Source organism: Polypterus senegalus, chromosome 14, assembly GCF_016835505.1.
Source record: "Polypterus senegalus isolate Bchr_013 chromosome 14, ASM1683550v1, whole genome shotgun sequence".
In the NCBI taxonomy this organism is placed as follows: domain Eukaryota; kingdom Metazoa; phylum Chordata; class Cladistia; order Polypteriformes; family Polypteridae; genus Polypterus; species Polypterus senegalus.
The window spans coordinates 43,318,049-43,341,801 of record NC_053167.1 but is presented as its reverse complement, the minus strand read 5'-3'; the positions used below and the strand labels follow the sequence as shown (position 1 = coordinate 43,341,801).

Genomic DNA, 23,753 nt, shown 5'->3' with positions numbered 1-23,753 from the left:
AGGCTATAAAAAGGACATAGCAGCACTAGAAAAGGTCCAGAGAAGAGCGACTAGTCTGACTCCAGGGAATGATTCAAAGAGCTGAGCCTTTTCAGTTTAAACAAAAGAAGATTAAGAGGAGACATGATTGAAGTGCTGTGGTGGGCCGGCGCCCTGCTCGGGGTTTGTTTCCTGCCTTGCGCCCTGTGTTGGCTGGGATTGGCTCCAGCAGACCCCCCGTGTCCCTATAGTTAGTATATAGCAGGTTGGATAATGGATGGATGGATGATTGTAATGTTTAAAATTATGATGTTAAATTAGGGGCAGCATGGTGGCACAGTGGTAGCACTGCTGCCTCGCAGTTAGGAGACCCGGGTTCGCTTCGTGGGTCCTCCCTGCATGAAGTTTGCATGTTCACCCCATGTCTGCGTGGGTTTCCACCTGCAGTCCAAAGACATGCAGGTTAGGTGCATTGGTGATCCTAAATTGTCCCTGGTGTGTGTGTGCGCCCTTCCCAGGGTTTGTTTCCTGCCTTGCACCCTGTGTTGGCTGGGATTGGCTCCAGCAGACCCCCGTGACCCTGTAGTTAGGATATAGCGGGTTGGATGGATGATTGAAGTGTTTAAAATTATGATGTTTAAATTAGTACAGTGGATCAAGAGTGTTATTTTAAAATGTGTTTATCAAGATAACAGGGACCAAGTTGGAAACTTGTTAACGGTGAATTTTGCAAAAACATTAGGAAGTTTTTCTTCACACAGAGCCCCATAGTTATCAAGTAGTATGATAAGCAGTAGGACTTTTAGGGACTTTCAAGACTAGACTTGATATTATTTTGTCAGAATTGAATGGAAAGGCCAGGAGAGCAATGTTGGACTGAATGGCCTGTTCTCGTCTAGATTGTTCCAAAGTTCAATGCAGGTGGGGCACAGGATAGATTTGAATATTCATATGCAATTATTTTTAATTTGACATTTCTCTGACTTTGATTTTTATGATCTGTGAAAGAAGATCACAAAACATCTGGAGGACAACTCAGGGTGCTGTATGGAGTGTTGAACTGTCAGTATTACTTTTTTTTTTTTGGAAAAGAATTCCTCCGTGATGGAGTTTGTTTTTAATTATGTTATATAACAAAGATTGATTGAATGGCTTTTAGTATTTAGGTTTGACTCAAATTGAGGAGGCTGAAAGATAAAGCAAAGAAGTAACAGAAATTCTGTAAAATGTATAATGTATATTAATAAACACTATTATTCCCCCCACTATGAAATACCAGAACTGATCCTATTATATGAAATACTTTCATTATGCTAAAATCTCTATAATATGGAAAATCGTTCTTATCTGAACATGTCTCATTAGAGTAGAATAATGTAATTTATACAAGGTACGAAATGTCAGAAACTGTTCTGATTATTTTACTAGAATTATTTTTAAGACAGAACAGACATCACCAGTAAGAACGTAATATGTCTACTAATGAAGCTATCCAATTTTTTGTATTCTTTTCATAAATGGAATCACTAGAACTATTCTGAATTCCTCAGAATGTGAAGCGACTGAGCTATACTGTTATTAAAGAATGTAAAAAAAAAAAAAGTCTAATCTAGTGAGCCTAGGAAATTAGAAATATCCCAGTCTGGCTCCAAGTAAGACATGGAACTTATTTATTTTCTGTAATTGGTTTAAGTGTGCGTAGTGCAGACAAGGTTACAATTATTTTTGTCTAGGGCTTGGCTTTGAAGAAGTTTCATTTGTAAGAGAAGCCTGTATCTAGCGGCCTGCAATTTATTTTGCCAGATGATGGGTGTCACTGCTGCTACCTCTCATCTGGAGGCACCAGGGTTTCATTTATGCCTGTGTTGACTTGCCATCCCCATTGTGGGTTTTCTTGTCCCAAAGAGCTTGGATACAAATGGACTCTAAGCTTGCTTGGTGGATGGGAGAGACTTGTCCTAACTTGGACCTGACAGGCACTAGCGCCCTGACACACTGTCGTGGACAAAGCAGATTCAAGACCAGGTGGGTTAAGGTGGCGTCCTGCTGGGTCAGAATCTAAACCCATTTCCAGAATTCACCAACCATTTCCATAACAGCTAGCAACAACAAATAAAAAAATAAAACATCGCACATAATGAAAAGCAGCGTTCTCGATTGCCATTTTCTAATTTACATTTCATTTTCTTCCTGGAATACTGCAAAGTTCAGCACCAAAAATTTTTTAAAGAGGATTTTCCTGAATGGCTGGGAAATGAGGTTTATTCTTTTCGAGGCCAGTAAATACTAACAAGACTGAGATAATAACTGAAACTTTGGGTCAATCACTATGATGCACCTCACCACAAAATATGCTTTCTTCATTTGATTCCAAAATATTGAACCTACACAGTGGGATACTGTCTCAAACAGTTTTCAAAAAAAAAAAAAATTATTCTCACTATTATCATTTTTTTTCTTTTTTACAGTGAGAAGCAACAGTCTGGCCATGACAAATGGACAAGAGTAAGGCCTCGCTGTACTGGTGGTGAACGACACTGCTGATTGTACAAGGCTCAGAAGTACAGTAGCACCAATGGACAACTCATTGATACCGAGTGCTCTCTTGTTTTCCATAAAGCTATTGTGCATCCTCCACTTTTTTTGAAGTTGTTTTCTGTTTTTCCTTCAAGATAATCAACTCTGCTTTCATGCTAGACTGTTCTTCTTGTTAAAATGTCACAATCTAGTGAAAACTTGTCCACCTTTCTTAGGATATGCTGTACACAGAGTACATATATACTGTACAGTACATGGTACATAGGAAGATATATACTTCTGCTTAGAATTTCGTTAAACAAACATATTTAACCTTTATATAAATTTGAAAGACGTGTTACTACTTTGTTGTTCTGTATTTGCTCAGTATAATTTCACCTTGGTAAAGCAAACAACAATTAACCTGCTCGACCTAACCAAGAACAGAGGAGCAGTGTCAAGCTCAAATTACCGTCTGCATGAAGATGCTTTTCTTAATAGTTCCAACTCTGAATATATGCCTCTCGCTCTCGGACTCTACTCCAGGGTTTTGAGTTCTCCAGCATCTTTATTGATGATTAGCTGGATATGCATTTCAATATCTACTTTATTTTCTTGATGTGGGATCTAGTGTTAAAATTTCATAAAATGCAGATTATGCAGAAATCCTCATTAAGTCGGTGGACTTATTCAATTGCAATGGTTGTCAGGATACCCATTTATCAAATAATCAGACCCCACCGTATGTACGTATGTTGGTTTTTTTCAAGTCTCTCACTGTTTGTCAATCTGCATTTAATGATTTTCTGAATGATTTTGCATCTGTTGTGTACAATATAATTCTTCATTGCCAATTCATGGTTTCTAAAAGACTAATCAGTATTAGTAATATCTTGGAAAAAGAAGATTTAATTTGTCATCAGTGACAACCCAAATTAAGGCAGACGTTAAAAAACTGGTTACACAAAATGTTCTGTGGTTGGCTAACCAGGCCCTTATATATTTTTTTTTAAACACATACACATTGTATATCTTTCTTCTCCTACTCCTAAAAACCACCATGTGTCTTGGCTTGCAATACCTCCCTTACCAATTAAATTAAATCAGTGCTATGATAAAAATGCCTTATATTATATGGACTCATCACATTCACATGGTTAGTCATCCAATTTTCATTCTTTTTGTTCTGGGCGGTTAAATCGAAAAACGGCTGATACTGATCAGACAGGTACTATCACAACAGCAGAGTCTCACTTAGTGCTAGTCACACAAGCATTTGCCTTTAGTCAAATTCATGCCCAACATAATCCATTTCTGTACTCCAGAAAATAACACATCAGGTAAGGGTCTCCGTCTGCTCCCCACCCTATCTTGACGTTAACGATTTCCTTCCACTCCTGGGGAAAGGAATACTTCTCGGACAGGCTATTGACCACATATATGCCTGCCTACACTGTGGTCTCATATTCCATCACTTCCTTAGGAGCACAGATGGTACGGTATTGTAGTCTTGGAGTGACAGGCGAGGTGTACTCCAGGGCTAGAATTGTTTTACGTAATCGGCGGTCAATGAAGTGGGCATCCCAGGCTGGGTATCTCTTCCTGGGCAAGTCTATCCGAATAACTGGCCCTTCTGTCCGTGGTGTGCGGGATACTGGAGTAGGAGGAATGCTTGGCCTAACCTGAAAAACAGGTAGGCAGCTGTCTCGGTCCCCTGGAACCTGCTCTCTATCCATTCCCATAGTCCTTTGCAGAGACCTAGGAGGGCTTGTGATAACATCTGGTGGTATTTCACATGGCAACTGCCTCTCCTCTCCTATACATCCCAACTGTGACCCGAACATTGGTCCATTTGGGTGAAGCAGACAATAGTATACGAACATGAAAAACATTCCAAGAGCAAAGCTGCAGACCACCACACATAATATGATTAAAGCATAGACGTCTGTGGTCTCCTTGTCCCGGTACAAATACCATAGTACTGTCAAAGCAGCATTTTCTGTCAGTGTAATGAAATAATAGATGAACATTCTGTAGCGAGTCCGTCCCTCTTTAACATTAAACCAGCAGAAAATGTAGATGATTCCCACTACCATATTGTAGATGATCTCCTCCCACTTAGACATGCAGAAGTCTGTCTCTCCTTGGATGATCCAGAAAGTCATGATGCACCAGTGGCTGACAATGAAGATTCCAAAGTACAGCTGGAAAACTGACGCAAAGAGCGCAAATGCTATCGTACGGGCGCCGATTGTGAAGAGATGCCACAGGATTTGGATGATGACAGCTTTGTAGGACATTGACATTTTATCATCCCGGGAATCCCGCAGGACCTTCTGATATGAGGCAATCATCCAAGCCAGCGACACTAGTGAGGCTGAGGCAGACAAACCTGTATGAGAGAGGAAAATTTCAATTAAAAATTAGTGAAAGCTATAATTGTCCTTTTAGAACTCACACTTGCATCACTCTTCTACAATCAAAGAAAGTTAAGACTGTAACAAAGTAAACCAGTAAAAGTGTGTGTTACAGTATATACACACATACAGTACATTTAACACATTTACAAACAGTAAACCAATTAACCAAACTTTGTATAAGAACAGAACAGAAAACACTGACATTTTGAGGTAGACGTATCTGGAATTGTTGACCTAACAACATTTTCTTGAATCTGTCACAACGTAATTTAGAAGAGCATACAGTAGCTAATATCATTGTGTTTGGCACAGAGGAACACCACTCCGCGTACATCGAGATCCCTTAGGTGACATATCCCGAGTAACAAGCAAACATTTAATATGGTGTAAAACTTGAGGAACCCCTTTATGAAAACTTTTGCCATGGTTCTAGAAGCATATGGCATTCAAACCATCAATGAGTGGTATAAGCGCTTTTAAAAGGATGATGCAAACAAGCCTCTTCTTGTTTAAAGTGCCTGCGCTATCCACCTCTGGACTGTGACAGTGCTCTTCTAAATAATGCTTGGGCCTTTTCTGAGGCTGTACACTAAACTATAAAATATGTTATGTGTTGAATAAATAATGAAAAATAAAATATATTTTGTTCTAAATAAACTATTATTCATTCTACAATAAAAAGGCATGTGTAAAAAATAACTACATGATTAAAGTTGAGAAGGCATTAGAAATTCAGGTTGACCAGCTCTGTATAAAATTAAAACCTATGTATTCACATTTCAGGTAACTCCATTCCAAGGACAAAAGTCATCTTAACAATAGAGTGAATAAATAAGACAGAAGTTAGATATTTATTTTCTAAAGAAAGTTATTTTGTATAAAGTGTCTCATGTACAAAATTCATTGCACAACTGGACTCATTAACTGGTCTACCCAGTGCTGGCTCTAGCTTTTTGCTGCCCAAGGGGAAGGTGAACCTGTCGCACCAAAACCACAGAATCTTGAAGACAATTACTTTACATATATTTCACGGAAGAGCTGCCTCCTTTGTGTTTTGAGCCCAGTATTACACAGGAATGAGACTGAGGAGCAGGGGGTTGGGTTGTTTCCCCATGGAGTTTCGAGCATGGTGTTACACAGATATTGGATCAAAAAATGCAGATGGGGAGTCCCACTTGTAATTCTGAGCACAGTGTTACACATGTATGAGATTCTAGAGTATGGAAAGAGGAGGTGTTCCTTTGAATTACGAGCACAATATGGTGCAGACATTAGATCAAACAGCGGAGGGGTTCCATATATTTCATTGAGTTGTTTTATAGTTATGACTATGATGGTTGAGAAAATGCACATCCCGCAAACCCCTCTCCTAAGCACTCTGCCGTCCTAGCTGATCACCAATTTCAGTTATATGGTAGAACCAGCCCTGGTCAAACCACTTACAATAATAAATGAGATTACATTTCCTCTGATTATTATTGACAAGTCTCTCTCAACACAGTGAAGGACTATTTCTCCTTGCACAACAGCTTCAATGTAGTGACATTTGTAGATTTATAAGCATGATTTACGTGTTCTTCCACCACACCTCATTTAGGTTTAGATTTTGCCTAGACAATTTCAAAAACTTGAAATTATGGTGCTAAAATATAGTCTGGGTCTTGAATCAACAAAGCATCCAATGCCATGATGCTACCATTAACCATGTTTACGTGCTGACATAGGTGCCATATAAGCCATAAAATTACATTTTTAACTCATCTATTTCTGTAACATTGTTATAACATTTTTGAAGAATCATTAGGGTGCATTTCAGCAAACATGATTGTCTCCTTTCTGATCTGCAAAGAAGTACATTATTCCCAGTGCCTTTCAGATGATGCTTTCATGGGCACTGTCCTGGTCAAACCAAAAGAGGCCTGCAGATCCCTATATGTTGCTCTAGGGTCCTTTGTGACTTCATGGAATGTGCTATCACTTACTCAGGAAGAGATTTTGACAGACTATTACTTAATAAAAGCTTACCTACTAACACAAACTTTCTCTGGTTGGATGATTTATACCTGGTTGTTTTTCATTAGAACCCCAGACACTTAGAACCAACTTAATAATCATTTCCAGACTGATAGCAATTAGTCAAGTTCACATGGGCATAAAGGTGATTAGATATACGAGGTGAGACACAAAAATAACTGGACTGGCTTTGGGGCTTTCCTGGAAAACCGTCTGGAGGTTGGCCAGATGTAAATCATAGAACTATATCCCCTCCTACATGCCCTGTCAAACAGCTGACTGGCTAGGTATATCCTGTGAGAAGCCCAGTCAGTATTTGCACAACAATTGCTACATGAGTTGCAGCGTTAATGTCGGTTGAAAAAATCCAACAGCAAATCAACATCAAATTTCTTGCATTTTTTTCTTTTTCCATAAAGCAGTTTTTGACTGACAAAAACATTCCTGTCCTGAATGATCCTCCCTGTTTGCCTAATTTAGCTCCCTGTGAGTTTTACTTGTTCCTGAAAATCAAAAGTGACCTGAAGGGAACACATCTTTCTTCAATGAATGAAGTGAAGACAAAAACGGCAAACTGTTGAAGAGCTTCACGCAAGAAGACATCCAGCACTGTTTCAATCAATGGAAGATACGTATGGAGCGGTGTGGAGATCGGGAGGGGGAGTATATAGAAGGTGACAATGCTTAGAATGCTGTAAATTATCAATAAATATATTTTTTGTGGCTTAGCTTGTATATTGGACAAGGCTGGACAGACTCATTTCCTGATTTTTAACCAAAGTATTCAAACAGCTTACCCTTATATTCATATGAACTGGATTGACTTAAATGGGCACTAACTTTATCACTTTTTTATATTTAATTATCTTGTACACTAAAGAAATGAATGAAGCTACAGACTTGTAAATGATTTTCTCCCCTCAGACTTTCCTGTATATGCTACAACAATCCAAAAAATGATCTGAGCAAAATTACTATTAAATATATACAACTAGGAAAATACCCGCGCTTCGCAGCAGTGAAGTACTGCCTTAAAATTTTTATTAAGAAGAAAATTAAACCTTTTTAAACTGACGGAAAATATACCAATAATTATTTGTTAAGGATCTCTTTGTATACCACATTGTGAGTTCAACCCTCCGGTTGTAATATGACCAAGCTGTGCACTGAGCTTACTCTTGAGTATGCGATGTACAGTTGGCCATGTGAACAGTAATCTTGTTTCAAATCTCACAGTTTGGATTGCTGCTGTCATAATCGGTTTGAGTTTCATGGTTTGTTTCAATTACGACAGTATTTATAGGACTTGTGTTGAAGTGACATTCGGCATCTGTCAAGCGTTGTAAGCATACAACTGGTTTCATCGATAACTTCACATCCAGCTTTTGAGAGTTTAAACATTCATAAACATCAAAGTGTCTACTACTGAAATCGTCACCTGTGAACATAAGATGTTTAAGAGGCATTGGCGGTTGTCAAAAGGTGTAAAATATTTGGCCATTTCAGTACACCTGAAAGCGACAACCAAACAATTCAGCGGCAGCCATCAACTCACATGCAGAACCTTAGGTGAAGGGCTTAAGCATTTCACTCTTATAGTGCTTCTGTGTAGAATAATTATCTCCTGTACCGTCATCAGGCCACACCTTGAACCCGTCCAGTCATTCAATACATAAGACACAATGTTCCTCCGGAAATCAAGAGTGAGCCTGATATGGCCGTGCAATATGTAACATAGAGAATGGAAAAGGCAGCTGCCATCTCCGGGCATGGAAACCACTCGGTAAGTGACAGTTCTTTGATCGATGGTGATCGACGCAATAGACATGTTAATAGGGGTATGGTTGGAACGATAAAGGAAATGGGCACCTGAACAATGTAAAGTAAGTCTAAAATACCTACACAATAACTATAATCGTAATAAACGAACAATAAAACGGCAGAGAAGCCGTGGATTAAATAAAAAGGCTGCAGTTATCAGCATGGAGACGTGAATCCCGTGGTGAAGCAAGGAAGGGAATGTAGAGACTGGAGTGACGGACGGCCTTATATAGGCAGGCAGCCAACAATGTGGGAGGCGCTGGGATGGGGGACCCATTATAACCGTTACGCGTAGAATTTTGAAATGAAACCTGCTTAACTTTTCTAAGTAAGCTGTAAGGAATGAGCCTGCCAAATTTAGCTTTCTACCTAAATGGGAAGTTGGAGAATTAGTGATGAGTGAGTGAGTCAGTCAGTCAGTGAGGGCTTTGCACTTAAAAGTTTCTCTTACACTTTCGCTGAGTTTGTGCCAAACACTAGTCTATCCCTGACCATCTCATCTTCGTTTGCACAAGCACAGTCCTTCACCAGCAATTTTAACTTGCTACTCGTGAATCTAAAATGTTTAACAGGCATTCCCGGTATTAACTTTTTGATTTGCCTGCGAATATTTAGTGGCAGCGTGTCTATTGGATTGCGGCTGACAGACAGCCTTATATGGGCAGGTGTTATGGTGTATAAAATCTGTACATTTTGGTTTCCATTATATTTTGTTCAAGACAAGACAACAGATGAACTAAGACAAATTTAAGCAGGTTTTTTCCCTTACACCTTACTTTTGTTCATAGCTTAGTGCTAATTTGGTTTATAGCCTGGGAAAGGATGCTGAGCTGATACCTCAGGCTATTGATTACTTTATGGATGGACATCTGGAACAACAATTTGGTTTACAGCCTGGGACAGGAAGAACTACTGATACCTCAGAGTACATCAAAGGTCTTGTTGTTTGGGAAAACGGACAGTGAATTAATTCATCACTCATTTTGACAGCCAGCCAATCAGGTGCATGTGTTGTGAAACCAAGGCATGACATTTCATAATAAATATGCCTTGGTTTGAAAAGCAAGATAGAGAGAAGCAAAGGGAGAAGAGGAGAAGAAGAAGAGGAACGGACAAAGACGGCCCTGGTCGTCAGAAAGGCATCATGAACATCGATTGTTAAATCAAACGCCTCCTTGGGTCATTCATCCTTGTCATCTGTAACTTTTTTCGTAAGCTTTTTCTAAAGACTATATATTCAGACTTTCCTATCACTACCTATTTTCTAGTATTCTTTGTTCTTGTGGTATTATTATTATTCTTGTAATAAATACCATGCTGCTTTTAATTTTCAATGCTTTGTCTTAATGTCTAGAGTGATTGAAGTAATAAGTTAGATTTCTTTGAGCACCTGGTGACAGCCGGATTTTTGCCATTATTTCTGTGCTGTGAGGTTTATAAGGCTGAGAGTGAGAGCGCTATACTCAACAGAAGGAACAAATACGATAAAGAAGGTTTTCTTGGCTGATAAATGGCATATAGTCAAGAATGCTGAGTCTTTGTATGTTTAAATGTATTCTTGTAGACCAAAAGTAATATTTAGGGTTGAGATATTACTAAAACATCGGTGCCGAAAATAAGTAAGTCTCTTGAAGTGCCAAATGACAGGCTTTTATTCCTATAGCACTTGTGTGGTTTAAAGTGATAAGGGTTAATCAGCGTGTGTGTGTCATTCATAGGGCATTGTTGTGGTTAGGGTCTGTGTGTGTGTTCATCTTAAAGTGCAACAGTAGACCAACCCGATAACGAACTTGACGAGAACACTTACCCTTGAGGAAACAGGTAAAGGGCAAGTGGAGGGAATTACCACGATAATACAGCAGGCACTAAACTTTTGTAAGTAAGCTGTAAGGAATGAGCCTGCCAAATTTCAGCCTTCTATCTACACAGGAAGTTGGAGAATTAGTGATGAGTCAGTGAGTCAGTGAGTCAGTCAGTGAGGGCTATATATATATATATATATATATATATATATATATATATATATATATATATATATATATATATGTGTGTGTGAGTAACATAATATAACAGTGGTTATTCTATTTTGTCTGCTCTCCAAAAGATATTACATTATCTTCCTTGTATTTTGTTATTTTACCATGCTCATCTCTTAGCCATACACCCACAATACTTTTATGAAAGCCTTGTAACAAGAAAATACTGCTCAAGATATAGTGACAGAGTCCAAAGGGCAGCAGGAGAATAATTTGTACAACTATGTTTTACAACTGAATTAAAAAAAATGAATCCTGAAGCATTCCTACCACTGTGTCCTCATCTGGTTTATCTTATATGTCAAGAGTTTTACAGAGGTTCCATTTAGCCAAGCTGTTATATGATCCTAGGAGTCTGTCAATGGAAGCCTCAATTGGCATCCACAGAGGATCATTTGGAAATATTTAAAGTTCAATTCAATCAATTACTATAATTGTCAGGGCCCTGGAATTATGCCCAATAATTTAACTCTGTGCCAAGAAAATGCATGTCTGTCAACATTTTAAAAGAGACAAAAATGAGTGTTCAACAAATAAATGGAATAATTATAATAAATATGGAAGAATGTTATTTACTGTGATTATGTAGCTCCATGGTTTGAAGGCTAATGAAAAATAAAAGGTAAAAGCAGACAGAAACCAACCAATAGAATATGTGTAGGTAGTAATAATGATTGATAAACACAACTGTTTCATTATAAACAAATGGAGATATTTGTAATTCACCAGTGACAAGAAAAATTCCCACATTTTCTATGAAAAAAAAACTTTGAGGCCAATGCAACAGATCATATAGATCTGTCAGTTTTGTCATCCCTCAACAAGAAAAAATCTGCTCCCCACCATAAATGAAGAAATATGGCCCCATATATCCATCCATCATCCAACCCGCTATATCCTAACTACAGGGTCACGGGAACCATATACCAATCACATATTCTAATTTCTAAGACTGCTAAAATAATTCACCACTAACTGGAATTATTGTTATTGATCTCTAAAGAGATTGCAATTCTGGAACTGCAACTGGAAGTACATACAAGGTATCAATCATTGGTGACAAGGGATTGACTGGCTGCTGTTCTGAAGTAAATAGCCTAGAACCAACCCTGAATATGGTCAGAAACTTTTTTAATGAACTTCATGGGTCTAAGATAACAAAGAATAGCAAGAAGGATCTACATTGTGACAGCAACTATTCTCTAACAGCTATCACTGATATGTGATGAATGTTGTGGCCTGCAGAGGGCGCTCCTGCCACCCAAACCCGACACAGACAGAAAAGAGACACAAGTTCAGCACACGTTTTATTTTTTTTTTCTTTTTCCACACGTGAAAAGCCATTCCCCGTTTCCCACCTTCACAGCACAGTTAAAGCACCAGCACAACACTGAACAAAACACTCTTCTCTTCTTTCTTTTCCTTTCTCTTCTCTCTCTCTCTTCATGTCCACTTCTTCTCCAGCAACCGTTGTCCACGTCCTCCCGACTCTGGCTCCTGGAGTAGTGGCGACTGGCAACTTTTATAGGGCACCTGGAAGTGCTCCAGGTGTCCAGTGATGATCTTCTGGCAGCACTTCTGGGTGTGGTGAAAGTGCTGCACCAAAGGTCTCAGCCAGGCTCCACTCCCCCAGGCGGCATCACTGACCCCAGCAGGACTACTATTAATACATTGATGCCTTATAAATGCAGAAGGCATGTTTTCTTAAATTGAAACCTTTGATGCTACAAAGTGGAAATATTTGGTAAGTTTTAAGGTTTTTTTTTCCCATGTACCCTTTAGCCTCATAGTAAGCTGCAAAAAGAGGCATGGCATTTTTAAAATTTAGAAATAAGGACTCACTTTAAAATGCAATTTTATGTGGCATATTATCTCCCCTAAGGTATGTGATACCACCCCTGGGTTGAGAATGGGCGCTGTCACTACTCATGCCCTCTTCTATATCTTTCACAGCAATGAGAAGATGCCCAGTGAGGACACCTGACTGAACCCCCTTATGGATTGCAGGCTGTAAATCACAGGTCAGCGGAAATAGGCGTCAGTCTCTGAGCAGAGCACAACAACGCATGTAACTCCTGTTAAATTGAAAAAAAAAAAAAGCCAACAGTACACAGTCTGAATGGGGCTATTTTGTTTTGATTTATTTTGTTTCCTCCTCACCATTGGGTGCTTGTATTTTTGCTTAGATTTTAAAAATGTAAATCAGGATGACTGGTGTTGTGATGTGGGATTTTGCATATAATTTGATAAATGTTTTGTATGTCTTTATTTATAATTTAGGCAAACCAAGTGGTGAGAGGTATTCATGTTTGCACCCCTTTTACGACTGTCTCTTTGTAATTTGGATTTGGGGGGATGTGTCTTCAACCAGTTTAATGAGTATTTCTCTGCTAAAGTCTTTATCTCATCCCCCACACAAAGCCAGGTTACTTAACATATGGTCTTGGGGGGGAGTTGCAGGTGTTAAAATGTACTATTTCTCCCATTGGTCTGAGATATGGCTGTCTGGATTGGCTGGAGGTGTTGGACAGAAAACCTATACATTTGCTTGCTCAATCACATTCTCTCTCTCTAACCAACATATGATGAAGAAGCATCTCTCTTGCTAACCTGTGAGGATGAAGACAACAAAATGAAGAGCACAGCTCAGCAGCCATATTGAACAGACATGTGGCTGAAAGCTGAGCACCAAGACATTTTAAGTAACTACAAGTCTGTGTGCCACCTGAATTACACATCACCATTTTATCAGGTTGTATGGTTGTCAATATTCAAATGTACTTTGCATTTTGTTATTATTTATGAATATTATCAGTAATACATTATTTTATGTGTAACTTAACTCCTGCTTGTCATGTTACTACATCTAATTGCCTAAGGTTGTAGATATAGAAGGGAAGGTGGGGAGAAGTTATATACAGTGGTAAGTCTGTGAGATTAGGCATTCTAAGGCTACATATTAATAATACAATAGGGGAAAGTAGAGCAATATATATATATTACTTTACCAAGATAAAACAACTGGGTTGGGGCTCCAACATTTCCTTGCTTGGGACTTCTACTTCCTCACTCATCCATTAGCTAAAACTGCTTCGCCTAATTGAAGGTCATGCTGGGTGAAGCCTATCCTGGCAGCATGTGGCACAATGAATGAGGCAGCACAGTCTATTTCAGTGCAGAGCACCACACTTCCTTAATATAGAGGCAGCATGTGGGAGAAAAACCTACACAGTTATGGAAAGAACAAGCAGACGCTGCACACACAGTGAGTGAGCCATGATCATTCTTACTAGTCACTCTTGATTCTGTTGTGTAGCCACCCACCTGAACGGCCCGTCACTTGAAGACTCCTTGTAATATTCTACATGCACTTGAAATAAAAAGGAGGATTCAGTTGCACGGTTTTCCATTTTATATATACGAATTAAAGTCACCCAAGAAGATGATTCAAGAGTTAATGTTAAAATTTTGGCTAGACTTAAACTGAGTGTTAATGCCTGTTTAAAATGATTTAAATGATGATAAATAACACTTTTGTCTGATTTTTGGTTTGTACTTTTTTGCATCCAAATGTCATCACCTTAATATACAAAAAAGACAGCATCTGTTTCTAAATGGTTAAAACTTCCTCCCAGTTGTTTATACGATTATTTCTGTGGACTGCTGCCTGCCCTGAGCTGTGCTTTGTAGTGGCCGACGATGTGGCACATGGAGAATAGCAGGATTGTCTTGAAGCAAAAAAAGGTTCGTTTTTCTGTCTCTGAGTATATATTAGCTGGGATAGGAGGTTGGGAATTCAGATCAGAAACAAATCAGCCTTGAAGCCACAATGGGAAGAGAATAATACAAGGAGTGAAAAGGAACAGCAATCATCTCATTTGTTTAAAGCCTTCGAAAAAAGGTAAAAATAAGCCATATGTTACAGGCTAGTAAAAGCAACTGCTCAAAACTGATTTTGAGATAAATGCCTCTTGAAAAAATCCCAACAGTGCCTTGTCTTTTTGTTTTTTTTTTGTTATAAATAAACTCTGGCTGTAGGACTTAGCGTGACGAGAACTGATGTGCTGGAGGGACACAGAGTCTCTGCACAAGTGACGATAACTGAACTTAATTTCTACTTTTTCATTCTAGGGCAATGGCATTACAAATAGACAATTACTTGGGCATGAGAGCAGATAAATAAACCAAGAAAGCTATTAGAACAAGTAATGAAAGCCTCATTTTGCTGAAGATTAAGGAGAAAATGTTTCTGTCAGTTAAGCTGAGTGATTTTTTGTTGTTTTCACCAGCCAGTGAAAGCAAGCATTTCTTGCTGCTTAAATATACAAGATGGCTTCAGGACATCCATTGATACCTAATGAAGACTGGCAGTCGTGATTTAACCTGGATGGCCATTTGAAATTCCAACTGACTATACTCCTTCAGAAATACATCACAGAAAGATTAAATTTACCTTTTCTCTTTTACTTACACCTATTATATATTTTAACACAGTTATACGTAAGTCACATTTTGTTAGCGAGGGAAGCAGAAAAAAGTCTATAAAGTTTACGACTAATCTTAGGGTGACATTCGCATCTCCTCCTTGCAGGTTTTCTTTGCATATGTCAATCTTTCTCACAAATCCAGAGGATGGACATGTTAGGTTAATTGGGACTCTAAAATGGCCCGAGGGTGTTTGTTCTGTGATGAACTGGTTTCCTGCCCAAGGCAAGTGTTTGCCTTCTTCCCAAAGCTTCAACCTATTTCATGAGAACAGGGGCTTTAAACTGACCCAGTGTGGAGAGATGTAGCCTTAAAATAGATGCATAAAACTATTAGAGAAGCAACAAAGTCTTACAAACATTTCCAAAGAGGCTTTGCATAACTGATCATTTTTACAGAAGAAAAATAAACTCATCACACTACAAGTCTTTGAGAATGACACAAGTGCTAGTGTGGTGGTTGGGGTTGTAGTTGTTACATAGCATCTTCATTCTCTCTCATCTTAGTTCCAGTTCAATAGTCAGACAGTGAGACTGCTCCTGCTCTGTACTGCTCCCTAAAAAGCTGATTTGTTCTGCATTTGAAGAAGTGAATTACACAGAGTTCCAAAGAGTTTATTTGTGAAAGAAAAAGAGAAAACTTCCCAGCTCCTTAAAAACAGCCTGCGGAATGCCAAACATGTTTTAGTTTGTAACATTTGCCATCTGTTCTGACAAATGTCTGTTTTGTTGCAATTGTCTGTATAATTAGTGGTCAATTTTCTTCATTTATCTGGCTGCATTTCACCACTGCTCTGGTTTTTCCTTCTGGCTTGAAGTGCATATTGCTTGGCCGAGGCCATATTGCTTAGAAGGATGGAGCCCATTAAATGTAGTGGAGTGTAAAATAAGTGATATTCAGTATATATGTTGATTAATATCTTGTATGTCTTTATTTGTAATGTCAAAGAGTCTGGAAGGTGGACAAACCAATTTTCTACCCTTGAGTTTAATTGATAAGGAAAACACCATCTGGGCCAGGATTATGGCTTAATTGTTTCCTTTCTTACTTATTTGGAACTAAAAAAAATACCAGACTGAGGGGTTGAGCTTACATGAGCTTTTTTATTGGTGGATGTCCCAGGAAATGTCCATTAAGTGTGCGTGTGTGCGTGTGTGTTGGTGTGAGTGTGTGTGTGTGGGTGTGCGTGAGAGTATGCGTGTGTGCTACCTCTATCCATCTTTCCATGAACAGTGGAGCAATTCTCTCTTTTGCCATTCCTCCATGATGAGAAGACAACTCTTTTGAGACATGTAGATGTGCAGATGATGAGCTCACCAGGAAGAATCAAACGTAACTACACAAGATTTTCCCCCCTGAAACTACAAATCTAGCATTATCAGGTTGTGCTGATTTATGACCAATATTGAGATTGTACTGTTTCCTTAGAGTTTGGTCTTGTTGCCTGATGGCATAGGTATAAAAGGTAGTGTAACATAAGAAGGCTAAAAGTATGAAATTTGACTCATTTTGTTACGTTCTACACAATAAAGGGGAAATTACAGTCACCTGTACAACAAAACACTAGTATATAGGAGATGCTACGACATATATAGCTATGTTTATCTATAATTATGTATTTTTGGTTAAAATATTTAGATTCTATTTAGATTCTTTGCTTTTTGTGTTGCTCCTATGTTGCATTCTTATCACTCTTTAATTTAATATTGTTTTTTATCAGTATGCTGCTGCTGGAGTATGTGAATTTCCCTTTGGGATTAATAAAGTATCTATCTATCTATCTATCTATCTATCTATCTATCTATCTATCTATCTATCTATCTATCTATCTATCTATCTATCTATCTATCTATCTATCTATCCTTGTACTTTGTGGTGGAAGACCTGATGAAGGATGACCATCACCCTGTGTTTAGGTGGACTTGAAAGTGACTTCTTCAGTGGTTTATTCAGAGTATGTTATTTTAAGTTCTGATTTTTCTGGTTCTCAATTATTTTGCTTCTGTACTTGAATTTTGATTACTGGATCACTTACTGGGATGTGCTTCCTCTTGGTTACCTGATGCTTTTTTTTTTTTTTTAAGAATTTTGGAATAAATGGGCGATTTATAAGATTTCTTTGTGGCCTTGTCCTTTCCAGTCAAATGTCCTGCTGGTTCTTGTTCCTGAAAAGGGATTTTTATGCATTTTGTGGCATATGTAACTTTGAAAGCCATGGCAACTTTTAGGCCTGTGTACGCCAAAGCTAGCCTGTAAAATTTGGGGTAGGCATTGCTTGTGGATATTTTTGGAGGCCTACATTCTTCGCATAGGATTGCTCATATTTAACATGGCAGCTCAATAACAATACTATCCTGATTCTTCTTAATAAATGTAACAAATGTGGGGTTTCTTTGACTTCTAATCAGAATTTCTGTTCAGACTTGGTGCTCTGTTTGTTGACCTCAAATTTTTAGATTTTCTTTTTGGTTTTGTCATTGGTATAGCTGACATTTTCCCTGTCCATTGTACTAATCCCTTTCTAATTCCTGAAATCCACCTTTGTGAACACTTTTCCTGCTGGTTATTCCACAACAAATATGTTGATGGTAAAATACTACAGTGCAGAAAGTGGCACTATTGTAAGAATGCAGTGTATTAGCACAAAGTGAAAAAGTGGTGGACCACAAGGGCAGAGAAAAACAGGTCAGAGAATGACACATAAGTCAGCAACGTGCTAAGTTAACACCAATAAATCAAGCCTGTGCTTCTACAAAACCAGAATGTGAATCAAAGTTAAATTCAGAGACTCAATAGCTATTTAATTTGCCAGAAAACCTACACTATTCTTTGTACAAGACTTTCAAAGACTATGGCATCAGCTTATACGTCGTCACAAATCATCTGGCACATGCTAACAAAACGAAAAACATGAATCAAAAGAATGAAAATTTATATTAAAAAATCTAAAACAATATTGCAATAGGAAAATGAAGAAACAAGAGAGGCTCTGCAATTTTAAACCACAGAAAATAATGTATGAGCTCAAAAATAAGTTTATAAAGCTCAAAAGAATGTATAAATCTTAGAATCATAACACATGAAGTGAATGGAATTAATCCACACAAATAAAGAACTGCTTGAGTGTCAAAGGTCGAATTGAATTGTTTTTAGGGATTTGGCAGAAAAAGTTATTAGGAAACAGTGCAGGTGTCAACATGCACAATGTCAAATCAAAGTCAGAAAAACATCATCTCAAAACCTAAATTATACTCTGCATATTTTGTTTGTTCAAACAAAATCCCTAGACAAGTCTTTCTTTTAAATAATTTAAAGTTTGGAAGCTATAGAATTTTTAACAAATATTTTTAATCAATACATATTTAAGTTTTAATCAATTATATACTTAAATGAAGTTGTAACAATGGATTATTAAAAGCATAAGGAAAAGGACTGAAGGTAACCAAAGGGTTAACTAAATGCGGCTTAAAGTCAATGTAATTAATAAGGTTAAAATTAAGTAAATGAGTAATAAACACCCCTTAAAAATCGAGAACTAGTGAGAAAGCCCAAACACCCCTATTATGAAGTGATGATAAGATGAATGGAAAAACCCGTAGGACACTCCTGTTAGCGAAGCAGTGTTTCAAATAATGAAAGACTCGCCATGCGTATGAAGTGGTGTACTGGTGGCTGTAGTCGATTGGCTAAGATGATAGAATTCTGCATATTATGAGTCAGATGATGTGATGGATTAGATAAGGTAATGGGAACAGGAAAGTATAAAAGGGAATGAATTGTTTTCTTGATTGCTCATTCCATGTACTGAGACATTTGTGTATATCTACAGTATGTTCAAATAAAAGAACTGTTCTGCATTTTCATCTTGTCTCTGAGAATGATTTATTTGAAAATAGAGGAATGTTTTTTCCACAACAAAACCTGCTCAGTGTGTGCAGTCATCTTATATATCATGAGTGCCATAATGTCATGGGTCACGTGGTAGGACACCACACAGCATCATAGTAACCAGAAACACAAAATGGTGGTGTCCATGCAAACAACCACACAAAGTATTGGCACTCACAAGTAAATAGCGGCACACTGACATTGCTAAACCAACAATAAAATATAATAGATATTAATAAAAAATATGTGTTGTGTATGAAACACTAGAGAAAATACTAAAACAGAATTAATGAGATACTCCTGACAGGCAAATAAGAACTTCAGTGAAGAGAACAGGCCATTCAGCCCAACAAATCCTATCCATTTAACTCCTCCAAAAACAACATTAAGTGAAGTTTTAATGGTCACTAAAGTCCTACTGTTTACCACACTACCTAGTAACCTATTCCAGCTGTCTATACTTCTTTGCATGAGGAAAAAACTTCCTAATGTTTGCATGAAATTTACCTTTATAAAAGTTTCCAACTGTGTCCCCATGTTCTTGTTAAAATCATTTTAAAGTAACAGTCTCAATTCACTGTACTAATTCCTTTCATAATTTTAGACAATTTAGTCATGTCATCTCTTAAAGTCCCTTTGCTTAAACTGAAAGTGTTCAGCTCCATCAGTCTCTCCTTGTAGCTCATCTCCTGCAGTGTGGAGTCAGCCTAGTTGTTCTTCTCTGGATTTTTTCTTGTCTTTTTATAGCCTTGAGGCCAAAACTGCATGCAGTACTTCAGGTGTGGCCTCACTAGTGTGTCATACAGTTTAAGCATAACTTCCTTTGACTTGTCCTCTACACATATAAAGACATTGTGAGGGTTAAAAGACCCAGCATGTATGAAGCTACCAAACTAGGCAAACTCTGAAATGATCTGTCGGCTCATTCAGTTTTAGTATTTAAATCCAGGCTTAGCAGTCATTATTTTAGCATATCTTACTGTTGTTAACAGTTGATGACAAGGCTTTTCATAAAACATGTGAATGACTGATTTTTTCTTTCACATTCTGTTTGCTTTCTCATCATCCTGTTCTGATGATTTGTGTCCCCTCCATTTTGTACTAAGCCATCCCTCTTGACCTTGGAACAAGACTTCATAGTAAATGAGAGACTTTATCATCACTCCTTACAGATGCAGAACTGGACTTCCACCGTTACCATGAGCACAGTGCCAGGCGACAGTGGCCTGCCAATTGGTTTATTGTAATTTGGAGAGATTTTAAGTGGTCTTGGATTGTATGCTCCAGAGTTATTTTTTGGAATAGAATGCATAGACAAAATGCATAGTTTTATTTTTGAATCAAATTACCATTAACATTTATCTTCTGTGTATTGTTCTTGATTGGATCTAATGTATTATGCCAAAATACCTATAGATATACTGTATATTGTACATATTTCAGTTAACATATTGCACAGTGTCTGTGTTTTATTACATATATTTTGAGTGTAATTGAATTTGAACTATACTTGTAAGCAGGGTCAGCACAACGTTAATTTGGGTTCAAATCAAAGCCTGTCTGGGTACAGTTGGCATGTTTTCCCTGTGCCCTGTGGGTGCACTTAACTCTGGCTTTCCCAAGACCATGCATGTCAGGTTAAGTGAGCGTGTGTGACCTGTGTTAGACTGGTGCTCCATCCTGGGGTGCTTCCTGCTCTCCTCCCAGTGCTATCAGGTGGACTCTCACCTCCCTGCATCACCAAACTGGATTAATGGTTGAAAAAATGGATACTTGTAAATATGTGTAGTGCTCTCAGCCGTCAAAGCAGATGAGTATTATATAAAAGTGAATTGACTTGTTGAATAGAATAACTTGTCATCTCTATTTTACACTTTCATGAAATTACTTTGAAAATACGGGTATGTGTAGTCCTGCTTTTAAAATACACAAAAATAAGTAATAGAATACATTAAAGTAATTTGCAAAAATTGATGCTATCATTTAAATGTCACAGGAATTTTAAATCACATCTGCTGTTTGTGTGTTGAATTGTTTGACTCGCCTTTTACTTTATGCAATAGCTTCTCTGTAAATTACTTTATGATTCTGTTGTCAACAAACAAGCATACCACATAAAAATGTATTGATATATTAAGCACATGTAAATGTATTAGGATAGTTTAATGACTGTATTACTATACAGAAAATGTAGAATTCGATTCCATAAAATGTATGAGTTTTTTTTGGTTTAATGAAATCAGTTTTGTTGTCATAAAATGGACTAAGTAGGACTGAGAAAAGTATATTTTGCAACATTTACACAGCCTTCTCACACTTGTTTAATCCAATTCAGGGTGACAGAGGGCCGGAGCCTATCCTAGCAGCGCTATGCATATAGCCATCTTACAAACCAGGACAGCGTGCCAATTGGGGGCACACTCTTAAAAGAAAGGCTCTTTAAAGGCACTGAGCTGTGTGGTTCCTCATAGACCTACTGCTTTACAAAGAACCATTTCATTCTGGGAAGGGGTTTTCCATCCATCCATCCATTTCCCAACCCGCTGAATCCGAATACAGGGTCACGGGGGTCTGCTGGAGCCAATCCCAACCAACACAGGGCACAAGGCAGGAACCAATCCTGGGCAGGGTGCCAACCCACCGCAGGACACACACAAACACACCAAGCACACACTAGGGCCAATTTAGAATCGCCAATCCACCTAACCTGCATGTCTTTGGATTGTGAGAGGAAACTGGAGCGCCCGGAGGAAACCCACGCAGACACGGGGAGAACATGCAAACTCCACGCAGGGAGGACCTGGGAAGCGAACCCGGGTCTCCTAACTGCGAGGCAGCAGCGCTACCACTGCGCCACCGTGCCACCCGGAAGGGGTTTTTGTATATGGAATTGGCTATTTGAGCTTTGAAAAGGTAGCGTAATACAGTCATGTGAAAAAGTAGGCACACATGGAGACATGAACAAACATTAGATCTTCATGCAAGCAGTGCCTACAGATAAAGGGAAATGGACATGGTGTATTGATTATCATAATCAACAAAAATGAAGATTTGGCACATGGAAGAAAGTAAGTTCATCCCTACATTTACCACCACTTCAAATCCATTAAATAAAAATCAGGTGTTATCCAGCTTAGGAGCCAATGAAAAGAACCTCCTTAGAGAGTATGCAGGTTGAGAGTGTCTTATATAAAATGCAGATTGTCCAAAATGTGCCGGGAGCAAGACTTGTTGTCTAAAACAAATATTACAGCAAGACTAAAGTTTGCCATTGAACATACAGAGAAAGACCAGACCTTCTGGAACAATGTACTCTGGACAGATTAATTAAAGATACACCTGTTTGTCTGCAGTAACAGTAGACATGTTTGGTGCAAACTGAAGGAAACACTTCAGGAGAAGAAGATCACACAAACTGTGAAGCATGGTGGTGGAACTGTTATGGTTTTTGGGTTGCTTTGCTGCCACAAGGCCTGGGCAGCTTGCAGTCAAGTCAAGTCAACTATGAATGCTGCATGATACCAAAGTGTGCTTCATGGAGGCCATCTATCCAAAAATTGTAGTTGAATTGGAAATTGAACCTTAAACATGAAAACGGTGTGAAACACACTAGCAAATCGCTCAAGGAATGGCTCAAAAAGAAGAAACAGAAGGTTATGGACTGGCCTAGTCAGAGTATTGATTTAAATCCAAGTGAAATATTTTGGGGGGATTTGAAAGAGTTAGTACGTGCAAGGAAACCCACAAACATTTTGTAACTGAAGTAATTCTGCATGGAGGAGTAGTCAAACATTTCACAGAATCATTGTCAGAGACTGTTCCTCTGAAGAGGGCGATACCAGCTTCTGAGACCAATGGTGTACTTCATTTTCCCCAGTTGACCATTACAATTTTTGTTGAATGAATGACTAAAAATACACATTTTCCTCATGTTTTTAATTCAAGACTGTAACCTTTATCTGTAAGCACTGTTTCCATGAAGATGTTCTCTTTGTCTGTTCAAATATGTTGGAAAAGTCAACAGTTTCAATGGGGTGTACTTGCTTTTTCACATGACTGTATGTGGATAAAACAGAAATCTTTAATGTCTAGTAGGCTACCTATCAGGATACTAATAGATCAAGAAAAATGTGAACTTAGCCTGTGTTACTGTAAGCACATAAACACATTTGCATTTCACAAATCTGCCATCATTTACTCTTCTTTTTGTTAGGGATCTAAATAAAAGGTTCTTTCTGGAACCTTCATGTGGATAGTTCAGGATGCTTCCCTTATGGCATCCCACTGTAGTACCACTTTGGCAGTTTTACTTAAGAGTGTAATGACATAGCCTCATCTTTGTAATTTAGTAGAAAAACCATACAACCTGAAGGACAACAGACACAGACATGCAGAGACCACGTAAACTCCTCTAGTGGTCATATCGTAGATTTGAACTCAGGTCAGTAGGTCCATGAAACAGCAGCAGCACTACCACACCAGCCCTCTTGTGCTATGTTATACAGTCCCCTCCACAAGATGAGTAAAAATGAATACAAAGTTGATAAAGATGGTAAAGATGAGTAAAAAATGGTTAATCAAAAATTCACATTTT

General features: G+C 38.2%; 1 protein-coding gene across 1 annotated transcript in view; it reads right to left on the bottom strand.

Annotated features, from left to right (window-relative positions):
* Positions 1-2,437: 2,437 nt before the first annotated feature.
* xkr7 (XK, Kell blood group complex subunit-related family, member 7) overlaps positions 2,438-23,753 on the bottom strand; it is a 600,411-nt gene continuing 579,095 nt past the window's right edge. Inside the window, exon 3 of the mRNA XM_039734772.1 lies at positions 2,438-4,888. Within this exon, the coding sequence (XP_039590706.1) occupies positions 3,945-4,888 (944 nt within the window). The 3' untranslated portion in view covers positions 2,438-3,944. The remainder of the gene's footprint in view (positions 4,889-23,753) is intronic.